General features: G+C 41.9%; 1 protein-coding gene across 2 annotated transcripts in view; it reads right to left on the bottom strand.

The window, feature by feature from the left end:
- Nucleotides 1–8,019, bottom strand: part of NUP85 (nucleoporin 85) — a 29,174-nt gene extending 21,155 nt beyond the window's left edge. For both annotated transcript variants that reach the window (XM_007185656.3, XM_007185658.3), the window contains exons 1-3: nt 7,711–8,019; nt 5,215–5,308; nt 3,150–3,312 (exon numbers count right to left, since the gene is read on the bottom strand). In XM_007185656.3, the coding sequence (XP_007185718.2) occupies nt 3,150–3,312; nt 5,215–5,308; nt 7,711–7,743 (290 nt within the window). In that variant the 5' untranslated portion in view covers nt 7,744–8,019. The remainder of the gene's footprint in view (nt 1–3,149; nt 3,313–5,214; nt 5,309–7,710) is intronic.
- Between the last annotated feature and the right edge of the window lie 6,079 nt (nt 8,020–14,098).

The following is a 14,098-nucleotide window of genomic DNA, read 5'->3' on the forward strand; positions in this document are numbered from 1 at the left end:
GTGGGCTCAGTAGTTGTGGCTTGTGGGCTCTAGAGCTCAGGCTCAGTAGTTGTGGCTTACGGGCCTAGTTGCTCCGTGGCATGTGGGATCCTCCCGGGCCAGGGCTTGAACCCGTGTCCCTTGCATTGGCAGGCAGATTCTTAACCACTGCGCCACCAGGGAAGCCCCAGACTGCATCAATGTTTAAGTTTCCTGGTTTAAATACCAGTAATGTGGTTATGTAAGATATTAACATTAGAGAAGCTTGGTAAGGGATGTACAGAAATCTATTATTTTTGTACCTTTTCTGTAAGTTTAAAATTAGTTCAAAATAGAGTTCTTCAAAAAGGAAATAGCAGATTGTAAAGCAACTATACTCCAATAAAAATTAATTTAAAAAAAATTTGGTAGACAGATTCTACAACTAAGCAGGTGGCAACAAGGTCATCTTTCCATCATCACCATAGGCTGTTTGAGATAGGAGAGACCTCACAGGTCTATCAGTCTGGGTCTTTGTTTTGGAAATGATGCAAAAGAAGCCTAAATCATGGGGCTTCCCTGGTGGCACAGTGGTTAAGAATCCGCCTGCCAATGCAGGGGACACGGGTTCGAGCCTTGGTCCAGGAAGATCCCACATGCTGCGGAGCAACTAAGCCTGCGTGCCACAACTACTGAGCCTGCACTCTGGAGCCCGCGAGCCACAACTACTGAGCCCACACACCACAACTACTGAAGCCCACACACCTAGAGCCCATGCTCCGCAACAAGAGAAGCCACCGCAATGAGAAGCCCTCGCAACACAATGAAGAGTAGCCCCCACTCGCCGCAACTAGAGAAAGTCCACGCGCAACAACAAAGACCCAAAGCAGCCAAAAATAAATAATAAATGAATAAATAAAATTGTAAAAAAAAGCCTAAATCATGCTCTAAACACACACACACACACACAAAGGAAATAGCAGAACAAAACAAACAGAAAGCAACTGGCTATTAGTTACCAATATGCAGATCCTTAGCAAGAAACATTAGTTCTAAAAGAAGAGACCTAAAGGCCACCTACTGGCTCCATTTATTTTCATTCTTATTTATTTTTTTTCTGGCTCCATTTAAAGATGAACAGAAGCTACAATGGGGCCAGCAGGAGGTGAAGCAACTTGCACACACTGTCTCACCTAATCCTCACTACTCCTTACCCCCTTTCACAGTCAAGATTCAGGCCCAAATAAATAACTCACCCAGCCAAAAAACAAGGTAATATGCTGACCCCCATGCACAAAACAGGAGCTACCATCCCACCATTAGTAGGATAGTCACTAATTTATTAATTCAGCAAACATTTTAGAGCACCTACTGTATAGATGCACAAGGAGATCTGGGAACAGAGGGCCCACATAAATAAGACGGAGTCCCTGCCTTCCAGGAATTACAGGACTTTTGACATGTTTTTTCCTTGGAGTCATAATAGATTTCTCTGAGTTATCAATATTCTGTATCAGAGCCTCTTGTCACCAGTCATCTCTCATACACAGACACATACGTAGACACACACACACACACACCCCCCCACACACACACACTGACCAGGGTATCCTCCAGGGTGATTCATTTGTAAAATGCTTATCAAGGAAGTAAAATACTGTGACACTGTGGTTAATAATAAGACATATAAAACTGGTCTTCAGGACTTCCTGCAGGGGGTGAAGGTTCGATCCCTGGTCGGGGAACTAAGATCCCCCATGCTGCGCAGTGCAGCCAAAAAGTAAAAAAAAAAAAAGAAAAAAAATTAAAACTGGTCTTCATCCCCAGTCCCTGACCCACAGCTCCTAAAATCTTTGAAAATTCCTAAGTGATAAGAGTGCTAGAAGCATCTTTTGTTCCAACTCTGGGTGGCTCCTGGATGAGGGCTGGTCACAAGAAAGACCAAGTCATAATTAAAAACTTGAAATTTTCAGCCCTGTCCGACTTCTCTAGAGAGGGGAGAGGGCTGGAAATGGAGATAATAATTGATCATGCCTACATGAGGAAGATTCCATAAAATCTCAATAGCGTGGGGTTTGGAGAGCTTCCAGGTAGGTTAACACATCCATGTACCAGGATGGTGACACAACCCAGCTCGAGAGAGACAGAGGTTCCTGCGCTTGGGACCCTTCCAGACCATGCCCCACGTACATCATCTGGCTGTTTTTCTGTGTCCTTTCTCATATCTTTTAAAGAACTGGTAAATGTGTTTCCTTGAGTTCTGTGAGCTGCTCTAGCGAATTAATCAAACCTGAGGTGGTCATGGGAACCTCTGATTTATAGCCAAGTTGGACAGAAGCTGTGGGTAACCTGGGGACCCACTATTTGTGATTGGCATCTGAATGGGGGACAGTTTTGTGGGACTGAGCCCTTAATTTATGGGATCTGATGTTATCTCCAAGTAGACAGTGTTAGAATTGAGTTGAATTGTAGGATACCCAGCTTGTTTCAGAGAATTGCTTAGTGGGGAAAAACTCCCAGACGTCTGGTGTCAGAAGTGTTGTGAGTAAAACACAGGAGGGAAAAAACTGTTTTTGTTTTTGTTTTTTCAATACAGATACCAACATTGTCCATTCCCTAACCGTATGAATGGACTCTAAAAAAAACCTAACACAGGGGTTCTCAAAATCTACTGTACTTAAGACTCACTTAGAGATTTTAGGATACACCCCTAGAAATTTTGGTGATATGAGGTGGGGCCTGAACAAGTACCTGACACTGATGCAGTTAACTCATGCACCACACTCCAAACAATTCTAGTCTATAAATAATACAAGTTTTCTGGTCTCTTCACAAAAAAAATGCTTTAAAAATAATTCTTTAAAGACAAAACAAAACTCCCAAGAGTGGAACCTCATTCAATGACTCTCAGGTGCTTATTTGGCTTAAATTTTATTCTTTGGAGGGTAAGTGAAGTAGGAATAGAAACAAAGAAGCAGCCAGTAAGTCAATCAGCAGCCATTTGCACATTCTCTGTAAGACATTTCCATCCATGACCACTTACACTGCGCAGTAAAGAGGACACAAACTAGAACCAGGGGCCCGTTATTTCTCCAGGAGAGCCATCCGTCACGCAAAAGGATAAGGATGCATTTCATTCGGTTTCCCACAATTCAGCTGTGGGCTGCAGCACCTACCAGCAGCCTACTTACTGAGTTTTTCTGGATTTTCCAGTCAACTCTTCTTCAATTCTCTGGAGGCCCACAAAGATCCCATGGGATTCATTGAAGAGTTTTCTCAGGATTTGAGAGTAAACATCCTCATTCTTTCGGATTATATGGATAAAGGGGCAACCTGGCACCATGTCTGATTTTTCTGAAACAAAACAGAAGAAAAATTTAACACCTATTACCATCATCCTCATAAAAGAACCCACTCTAAAAACTTTGAGTATCTAATCACAAAAGCTTCAGCTTCTTTGCTACTGATTTCATTTATTAAAAATGATATGAATTATCATTTATCCACACGTGAATTTTTACTTTTTTTTTTTGGCCGTGCCACGCGGCATATGGGGTCTTAGTTCCCAGACCAGGGCTCGAACCTGTACCCCCTGCAGTGGGAGCATGGAGTCCTAACCACTGGACCGCCAGAGAAGTCCCCACACATGAATTTTTAAACACAAATGTTTACTCTCAGACTTTACTCCTCAACTCACTAGCATATTTTGTAATGACCTTTCACCTCCACCAACTGGAATATACTAGAAAAAAAAAAGTAAACTCACTTAATATTAGTCTATGTAAAATTCAGTAAATAAGATAAACCTACAGCTGAAGTTTTATAAACATCAAAGTAAATATTATTTTTACATTACTTTTTTACTGCCACTACTCCTAAAACAAAGAATCAAGAACTGACTAAACTATTTTGCAACAGTGATGAAAAGGCTCTATGATAAATTATTAACCACCAACTTGTGGAAATTTCTTATATAACAGCTTCTCAAATAAGTTGTGATAATGTTCAATGGCTTGTCTTGAAAGTGATTTCAATAGATATAAACAAAAAAAGAAAGAAAACCTTGAGTTTCCAACAATCGAGGACAAGCCAGAAATGTTGATAAGCTTTCCTATTAAGTAGGAAAAGAGGCCATCCAGACCTAGTCACAGAAGTTTCTCTTCTGGGCAACTTCTACAGCTCTGCCAGACCTGAGATCTTCAATACCAACATATCCCATAAACATTTAACAACATTAGGGATAATTTTTTATTTATTTGTTTATTTATTTATTTACTTATTTGGCTGTGTTGGGTCTTAGTTGCAGCTTAGTTGCGGCACGGGCTCTAGAGTGCGGGCTCAGTAGTTGCAGTGTGCGGGCTCTCTAATTGCAGTGCGTGGGCTCTAGAGCACAAAGGCTTAGTTGCCCCGCAGCATGTGGGATCTTAGTCCCCTGACCAGGATTGGACCCGTGTCCCCTGCATTGGAAGGCAGATTCTTAACCACTGGACCACCAGGGAAGTCCACGTTAGGGATAATTTTTAACTATAAAATCAAGAAAAACTACATTGCTTAAAAATTACATGAACTTCATACCATGTAATTTGCCAAAATTATATGACCTTCATTAGCTCAATCTGCTCCTTGTAAGAGGAAAACCTCCACATTTGGATAAAGAATGTTGCAAATATTGCAAGAAAATCTCTTCAGCATTTTCTGAGATTTCTCTCTTGAAAAGGAGAAAGGAAAATCAAATATCAAGATTTCAGTTTTACCTTGCTACTAGAGGGAATCTGCATTGGAAAGGTAAGATCCATGTCCGATACCTAATGGAGCTTAGAGAACAAAGCCAAGGACAAATCATTTTGCTCTCCAGCTCATTTGTGCTATGTATTAATAGCCTACGAAATTCAATCAAGTTCACAATGATAACATAAAGGTAAGGGCTATGACATTTGCAAAAATTCTCAATGAGGGGACTACTACAAAGAGAATTAGTTACTCTGGACAAAAAGGAAAAAGAGCTTCACGTTTTTAAATATACAGAAAACCTTTCTTTAACCCTGGAAGACCACTGTTAACTTTTTTTCCTGGACTCAACACCTGCCAGATCTCATAAATCAATGAAAATCTTAAATAGCTAAATAGTTTCAAAAATGAACATGGTACAAAATAAGTTCAACCGTTTCATATTTCAGCTAGTCAAATCTGAGAGAATAAAGAAAAAAAAATGTGCCAAGATAGATAATCTAAAAGAAAACAAAAAAAAAACCCTACCTTTTTTGTTGAAAGAGGTTTCACACACCAGCATCTCCCCTGGACCCCAGTCAAAACACATTTGCTTCTTCCGGGAATTCACTCCCGGAATCAACTAGTAAAAAAAAATAAGGCACAGAAATTGTTATTCTTCCTAAAGGCTTTGCTTTCAAATGACTTGCAGGTATAATCCTAGAAGCCAGTGGTCGTGAAAGTTATTAAGTGCTAATCTATGAACACAGCTGAGTGTGACTGACATCAGCCCTGTCTGTTAGACCCTAAATGAACAAGTGAGTTTTGCTAGGCACCTCAACCCAGCCTGTCACTTCTGAAGTGTTGATAAAAAGGAAAGCTACACCCCAATCAATTACTATATGGTAATTCAGTGATCTGTAGTTCAGAAAAAGGGAAGTTAAAAGAATTAAAAAGGAATTGAACTGTTTGTTACTCACTAAAAAGACAGCGACCTCCAATCCCACAGCTTCTGTGTCACATCTTTTATGACTTGATTTTTTTACTCCAACTCAGACCAATCCCTCTAAGTCTCAGTTTCATAAATCCAACTGCCTAATCCACACCTTTATGAGTTATCTAACCTCTCGAACTATATCCATAACGTCAAGAACCAAAAAAGGAACACTTGATGCTCATTCCCAAACCTCATTCCACTCCCCCAGTGGGACCAAGCCTTTCCCAACTGTTAGGAACAATCCTTGTAATCCCCCGCTTTCCCTCATCACCCACTGAGTTTATTTTAGCTAAATATGCATCTGTCCTATACCCTAGCAATTCCATTTCTAGGTATTTATCTGGAAAGAAACAACCAAAGAAAGACAAGAAGAACTGTAACTTATATTTCTTAAGAGCCCTTGAGCTAAAAAGACCACTGGTCTAGAAAAACTGCTCAAGATTATTCTCTCTCTGAATCTACACTTAAACATCCCTGAATCTGCTAATTACTAACTGGCCTTCACGTGCCTTGATAAGAGGAAGCAGCTGCATGAAGAGCAGGCACAACAAATGCTACACAGGGTGACAATGGTTTTCAGGGTTATTCATCAGCCTCTTGAGGGTATGTTCAGCGTAAGCCCAAAGAGCAGAGTAACTCTCAAATACCCACGTGACTGAGTTCGAACTTGCAGAGTTGAGGTTCAGATTCTAGACTATGCAGTTCTGCCAAGATCATGCCCCCTTGAGAGGCTGTGTCCACAAGGCCAACCAGTTTCCTACCTGGTCTCCCCAACACCAATGTAAAGCTGGGTTATCACAGGTCAACCATCACTACTGGGGGCAAAATTAAGCTTAGATCATTTTCATTCCATTTGTAAATGCATGACTCATTGTCATGGTTCAATAACAAGGTGGCTCTCCTGGGCTGCACAGGGTACTGGGAAGGTTTCCCCATCCAAAGATTCAGACATAAGTGAAAGAGGGAAAAGCAAGATAACACGTAGTCTGTAAAAGTTCCAGTGATTCCGATAGCCTAATTTTTCACCCTGGAAACACTGACATAGTCCTTGATAGACATTTAATATTTAACATGCTTTATATATGCATTAAAAGTTAACAATCTATAGCATATAGAAGTAAGCTTTATAGAGAGTAACAAACCACGTTAACTGCTATTTGAGATCTCATGTCTCTTTTGTCCAGTTAGCTTTGAAATGACTTCTATTTTCAGTTTTTGGTTCTGTCAGATACTGCTTTGCAATCTGATGGCTTTAGCTGAAAACTGAAGGCATCTAACCTTCTAAAAAGCAAAAATACAAGGTCAGGCAACTTGCAGTTTAGTGGGGCTTATAGGTTACCAAGAGCTAAGAGATGAAGAACAAGCCTAAACGGACAGAAATATTTGACCTAGTCAGGAAAGGCTTTCCTGACAAAGAGGCTGCTGGAGCTTGTATGTAAAAAATGAGCAGGATATAAACCTAAGAGAGAAGAGATCCCAGGCAGGGGGAATGGTAGGTGTCTCTTATCTAACAACCCTGAATCTCTTTATAAGCATCGTAGATCATCCACACCTGACATACTCTCTTGAGAGTTCAAATACAATTGAAAGAAAACAGAGCAATAAAAGAAGAGTCGCCGAAAGAATATATTTAGTAAACCTTGGGCCAGCTCAAGCAAAGCCAAGCTCACGGAGTTGCGACGTGAAGCTTAGCTCGGCTGGGAGAAAAAAGCCCCAATTCCTGTGCTTGGTTCAAGCCCGCTCATTAAAGCATTAGCCCAACAGGAAAAGCCAAAGAAGTAGGAAGGTCGAGAAGACAAGGGACGGAAAGGGATGGAATGGGGCCTCCAGGACCAGGTATTCTGAGTATACAAAGGGGCAGAAACCCAGCGACCATTGCGACCCAAACACGGGCACCTAGTTAATGTGACTTCTGGACGATGGCAATTGTACTGAGGGAAGGGGACGAGCACCTCGCAGGCGGCAGAGAGATAGACAAGCCTGCAGGGACGAAGCGGACCCAATCCTCGGACCTAGAAGGCAAACAATACTGTTCGGGGCACCCTTACAGTGACTGTCGGCTCGCTATCTAGCTCCTCCATAGCGCAGCACCTCACCGCCCGGAACTCGTGGGGCAGCCAACGCTCCCAGCTCGGGCCTCCCGCTCAGAGCCGGCTGCGAGAGAGGACCCCGTCCGAGCACCTCCTGAACTGCCTGCAGGTCCAAACCACCAACGCCGCAGGGGTCTCTCCTCTTGGCCACGACCACCCCTCTGCGGCACTCCACACGTGTCCCTCCTTCCTGGCCTCGACAATACGACAGGGAAAACAGCGGCAGCGGCAGCCTATCCACACAGTACTGCTCTCCGCAGATCCGGCGCCGCCACGGACAACCCCGAGCCAGGCAGAGAGAAGGTCCCGGAGACGGCGGGAGCGGCGGTGATGCGGCTGCGCGTGCGCGGGGCGGGGCGAGCGCTGGACTTGGCCGAGGTGCGAGTGAGCGCGCGACCTCTCCCGAGCCTGGCTTTCCACTCAGCTTCTTGGTCTGCAGGTTAGCGTCGTCGCCGCTGCTTCTCTGAGCAGTGTCCGTGGCAAGAGAGCCCTGTCGGTTCTTCGGGCTTGTGTACGAAGGTATTCGCCGCCACTCCCACCCCAAAAGGCTTCAAAAGTCATGGGGACAAAATTGATGCAACTGAAACAGCTGTGAAATTGAGACCACTGGGTTCAATTGAACACAAATACCGGTTGTTATCTCACAGAAGAAAAGCAGGAAAAGACACTCAAATTAGGGAATCCCAGGTCTTATTATGGAAAACCTCAACAGAAGTGGTCCAATAACCTAAAAGAGTTATTTATTTTGCAAATGCCATATTTACAAATACATGCACGTACAAGGAATAGAATAGTACTGGTTCTAAATTCCCAGATAAGCGAGTTTTTTTCTTCTTTTTTAACGAACGGAAGGTAATTCGAAATCTTAAACCTTAGGAGACAGTGCCTGAAAACGTAGCAGCTTTTATTATTTAGGAAAGAAATTTGATCTGAAAACAAGACAAAATTTCAGTAATTTTCTTGGGGAAGCCTTCTTTCCCTGAGATGATTCTGAACGACCTATTTGAATGGTGAAAATAAGATGACTTGGAGTGGTTAGGAAAATCCTATCACCCCAATAGTTTGTTCTTTTGAGTTACACACTGTTTAGTAAAGGAAGGAAAATCCTGTGGCTATCACAATTTCATCCAAATTCCTATCTCTGAAGACAGCCATCTATAGGATAAAATTTAATGTAGTTTTGCGCAAAATTCCACACTGTTCAACCATCTGTGTCTGGCTGCATTTTCCAAATGTTTCACAGAGTTTTACTGATCTGAGTGTTTCTGATACCAGTGGTGTGGCTACGAGAAATTATGCATTCGTGTCCATTTTCTAGTGGGTAAAAAGAGTCCTAATATTTTTCAGAATGTAAAATAAACATTCAGTAGCAGATAAATCAGTTTTTAAAAACTGGTTATTATATCTGCTCTGACTATTCAAAATTCTTCAAGCAGCAGAAGTTAAAGCCAAACTTAGTAAGACATTGATAGAAATCATGCCTAATTTCCTTCAGAAAAAATTATTCTGGGGAACAGGATGAAAGACCAGGAAGGAAAACCATTTTTCTCAAAAGAAGACCTGAGGAAAAAAAATAAATTTAACTGCAAAAGAGAGCTCTCCTGTTCACTGCAGGGTGTTGAGCAGAACATGCCCCCTGGCCTCTATCCAGTAGATGCCAATAATATACCCCTCAACAATTGTGACAGCCAAAAAAGTCTCTAGAAGGTGGGGTTGTGAGGATTGGATGAAGGCAGTTAAAAGATACAAATTTCCAGTTTGGGGACTTCCCTGGTGGTCCAGTGGCTAAGACTGCACTCCCAATGCAGGGGGCCCGGGTTCGATCCCTGGTCAGGGAACTAGAACCCACATGCTGCAACTAACAGTTCACATGCCACAACTAAAGATTCTGCACGCTGCAAATAAAAAAAGGATCCTGCACACAGCAACGAAGATCCCATGTGCCTCGACGAAGACCCAGCGCAGCCAAATAAATAAATATTTTTTAAAAGACTAGATTAAAATTAATTAGGTAAATAAATTAAAAAAAAAAGATGACAGATGTTCAGTAAACCTACTGTGGCCGTTATTTCATGATGTAGGTAAGTCAAATCATCATTCTGTATACTTTAAATTTATGTAGTGGTGTTGTGTCAATTATATCTCAGTAAAACTGGAAGAAAAAAAAATGTCTCAAGATATTCCCAGTGTCCCCTAGGGGACAAAATCACCTCTTTTAAGAGCTACTGGCATAGATATTCAACCACAGAGGAAGAGAGGAACAACCAAGTAAATATATTATCAATGAGATATCCACCTATTTAGAAGAATTATAAAGATAAGAAAATGGAAAAGTCTTTCAAGAAGTTTTAAAGTGTACACCTTTTGGTCCCCATAATTGTACTTCCCTGTTCAGTGATGTAATACTACTCAGCTATAAAAAGCAGTGAAATAATGCCATTTCCAGCAACATGGATGGACCTAGAGATGATCATATTAAGTCAGTTAGAGAAAGACAAATATCATATGATATCACTTACATGTGGAATCTAAAAAAAATGATACAGGGAACTCCCTGGTGGTCCAGTGGTTAGGACTTGGCGCTTTCACTGCCGGGGCCCGTGTTCTATCCCTTGTCAGAGAACTAAGATTCCAGAAGCTGTGCAGTGCAGCCAAAAAATTTTTTTAAAAATGAAAAATAAAAATAAAAAAAATTTTTTTAATGATACAAATGAACTTATTTACAAAACAGAAGTAGACTCACAGACATAGAAAATAAACTTATGGTTACCAAAGGGGATAGTAGGAGCGGCCATGGCGGGGGGCAAGGTGTGGGGGGGCAGTGATAAATTGGAGTTTGGGATTAACATACACACTAAAAATGTATATATAAAATAGGTAAACAACAAGGACCTGTATAGCACAGGGAACTATACTTGATATCTTGTAATAACCTATAATAGAAAATCTAAGAAAGAATATATATATGTATAACAATCACTTTGCTGTACACTTGAAACTAACACAGCACTGTAAATTAACTATACTTCAATAAAAAAAAGTTCAGTGAATGTATTGTGAAATGGAACAATATTTCCCTACATTTAATACCCCAGCTGATACATTTAAAGTGAAATGTACTAGCTTCTTGGCTTTGACTGCCGGTGCAAGTTTGGGTCCCATTTTCTTTGCCATGACTCAAGGATAGAAAGCTGGAAGGTTTCCAGAACATCACAGATTCTGTGATTGTCTCCAGATTTCCTGCAGTATTCAGGAATTGAGTATTCAGTATTCCTGCAGTATTCACAGAGATAGCTCAAGTACTCAACTTACCTCTGTTAGAACTGAAAGAAATTTGATGGTATAAACTATGCACCGTTTAGTCGTCTGTGTTATAAATTCAGTTATGTGTTTCTCAGGGTTTTTGGCAAGGATTTCAAGCTCTAAACAGACTCTCTGTGATTCTTATTTTCCTGCCCTTTTTAGGAATGATGTTTTTTCTTTGGCACCTGACCCTGAAGAGTACATTCTTGCTGGTTCCCCCATTCTTACCCTCTACTTCTATTGATATTTAATTATTCAAATACTGATATTTAATTAGGTCTCTAGAGGAAGTAGGCCTTTCTTGTCCTAGGTAACCCCTAATGGCGAAAACAGCTCAATGCACAACTCCTTCATTCATTCCCATTATGATCCAGGAACTGAGCTAGGTGCTCCGAACAAAACTGTAAACAAGACAGGTCTCTCCTTTAATTGAACTGCCATTCTGCTCAGAGAGACAGCCAAACAAAAATTAAGTCAAAACAACTTGACTGGTGTTCCCACCACTATTCTAGGATATATTTTTTGCATGTTTTCTCTCTGAGGACTTCCATAGGAACCTGGATGCAGTCCTACGGTAATTAAGCTCTGTCTGGGCTCTGAGTCAGAAAGTCTCAGGTCTAGTGGCTCTACCACTTCAAGCTGGTGACCAAGTTGCCTGACCTTTCTATGTCTCAATTTCTTCATTTGTGAAATGGGGATAATAATAATAGACATTTTGTGAGGATTAAAGGCTTAGTACAGAATCCCCACATAATAATCACTCGTTAATGTTTGCCACTGTTCTTCTTTTTTGTACATACTACTCCTTGCACTTTTTTCCCAAAGCACCATTTTCCAGTACACAGCCACTCCCTTTCCCACTCCTATGAAAATGATAGCGGGAGAAACTTAATGTTGGGAAATTTCTATTTTTCCACAATTTTTTTCCTGGAAATTGGAGAGACTCTCAGTAGATTCCCTAGGCTCAGCTCACAGAATTCCAGTTTGTCATTGGAACATATATTGTTCACACGTTTGAATACACTTAACTACTTTTTATAGAACTCCTCCTTTGCCCAAAGGTGGTTTTGTAGTTTAGCATAACTTCAGGGCAGGGGTACTGTAGGACACACCTGTCACCTAGAAGCTAACAACTAAACAACCATTTGATTATTGGAGGCCCGCACATTTTACTGATGGTAAATTTTAACATGACAATATTCCTCTTTGATGGTTCTGTAGTCCTACAAGCCTGGGAAGATGTGTGATGTCAACATAAGACCTGGGTTCAGGAGAGCAAGGATAGCATCTCTTTTGCTTTCTCTACAGTACCTGGCACAGCACCCAGCACGTTCGTTCCCTGGCATGTAATAGAAGCTTAAGCAACACTACTTGGCAGATGTGTGATGATGGGCAAGTTACTTAACTCTTTGAGCCTCCATAGTAAGTAAATACTAATCCACTTGGAAGGGTTTGTATAAGGAGAAAAAGAACTAATTAGTAAAGCCCCACTCAGTGCCTGACACATGGCAGTTGGTTCTCTTCCCCTTTCACTTCTTGTATATTTCCTACCCTTCCTACCCACCCACCCACCCCCACCCCCACCCAATTTGAGACAGGGACTTTGCCCAATGCCTAGCACGGGATCTTTTTTTTTTTTTTGGCTGCGTTGGGTCTTCGTTGCTTCGTGCGGACTTTCTCTAGTTGTGGCGAGTGGGGCTACTCTTAGTTGCAGTGTGTGGGCTTCTCGTTGTGGCTTCTCTTGTTGTGTGGGCTTCAGTAGTTGTGGCACGCCAGCTCAGTAGTTGTGGCTCACAGGCTCTAGAGCGCAGGCTCGGTAGTTGTGGCGCACGGGCTTACTTGCTCCGCGGCATGTGGGATCTTCACAGACCAGGGCTTGAACCCGTGTCCCCTGCATTGGCTGGCGATTCTTAACTACAGTGCCACCAGGGAAGTCCTAGCACAGGATCTTATGCATAGTGATAGCCTCAATTTATTCAGTCATTCAGTGAATCTTTACACATCAAAAGTGCACAAAAGCAAAAAAAAAAAAAAAAGTGCACAAAAGCTTAAAGTTGAGAGAGAGCAGGTACATTCAGGAACCCCAAGTAATTGATTATGACTGAAGCAGAGGCTTCGAGGAGAAGATGATGAGAAAGAGCTAGAATGGTTAGCCCAGATTAGCTCTCAAAGAGCTTTGTAGGTCTTATATGAATTTTGGACTTTATCCTGTAAGGCAGAGGATTGCCACTGAACCAAGGAGTGGCAGAAAGTGGTTTTTTTTTTTTGGCCTCACCACGTGGCATGTGGGGTCTTAGTTCCCTGACCAGGGATCAAACCCTTGCCCCCTGCAGTGGAAGCACACAGTCCTAACCACTGGACCGCCAGGGTATTCCCAGAAACTTCTTTTATTTTGTTTTTATTTTAGAATGGTTTGTGGTTCTTGGGCTTTAGTGTGTTTAAGAATCACCAGGGAAGCTTGTTAAAAAAGAGGGATCCCAGAGCCACACTGCAGGAGAATATGCATTTAAACCAGCACCTTAGGGACTTGCTTCGGGGGCCAGTGGTTAAGACTCCCTGCTTCCACTGCAGGGGGCACAGGTTCGATCTCTGGTAAGGGAACTAAGATCCCACATGACGTGTGGCATGGCCAAAAACAAAAACAAACAAAAAACCCAGCACCTTAGATGATTCTGATTCACTTAAATATTCAGACACAATTGGGACATACCTTAAAACCAAAAGATCAATAGCTCTGGGGAAACCTGACTTGAATTTAGGCTTCCACTGCCTCCCCTGATCAATCTGCCTTTCTTGGCCTGTCCTACAATTAGGCCTTAAGCCTCCTCTTCCCCATGGCGGACCAGCTGGAAGCCCAGCAAATGGAGCAGAGCCCAAACACTGGCCAGAGGCTGCAGAGAAGTAGACAGATTTGATAGGTATTTAAAAGGTGGAATCGAGCAGACTTGGAGATTGACTGTATGGGGAGTGTGTGAAGGGGTCAAGGATGCCCCCTGGCTTTTTGGCTTGGGGCAATTTTTTTTTTTTTAATAAATTTATTTAT

Source organism: Balaenoptera acutorostrata, chromosome 20, assembly GCF_949987535.1.
Source record: "Balaenoptera acutorostrata chromosome 20, mBalAcu1.1, whole genome shotgun sequence".
Taxonomy (NCBI): domain Eukaryota; kingdom Metazoa; phylum Chordata; class Mammalia; order Artiodactyla; family Balaenopteridae; genus Balaenoptera; species Balaenoptera acutorostrata.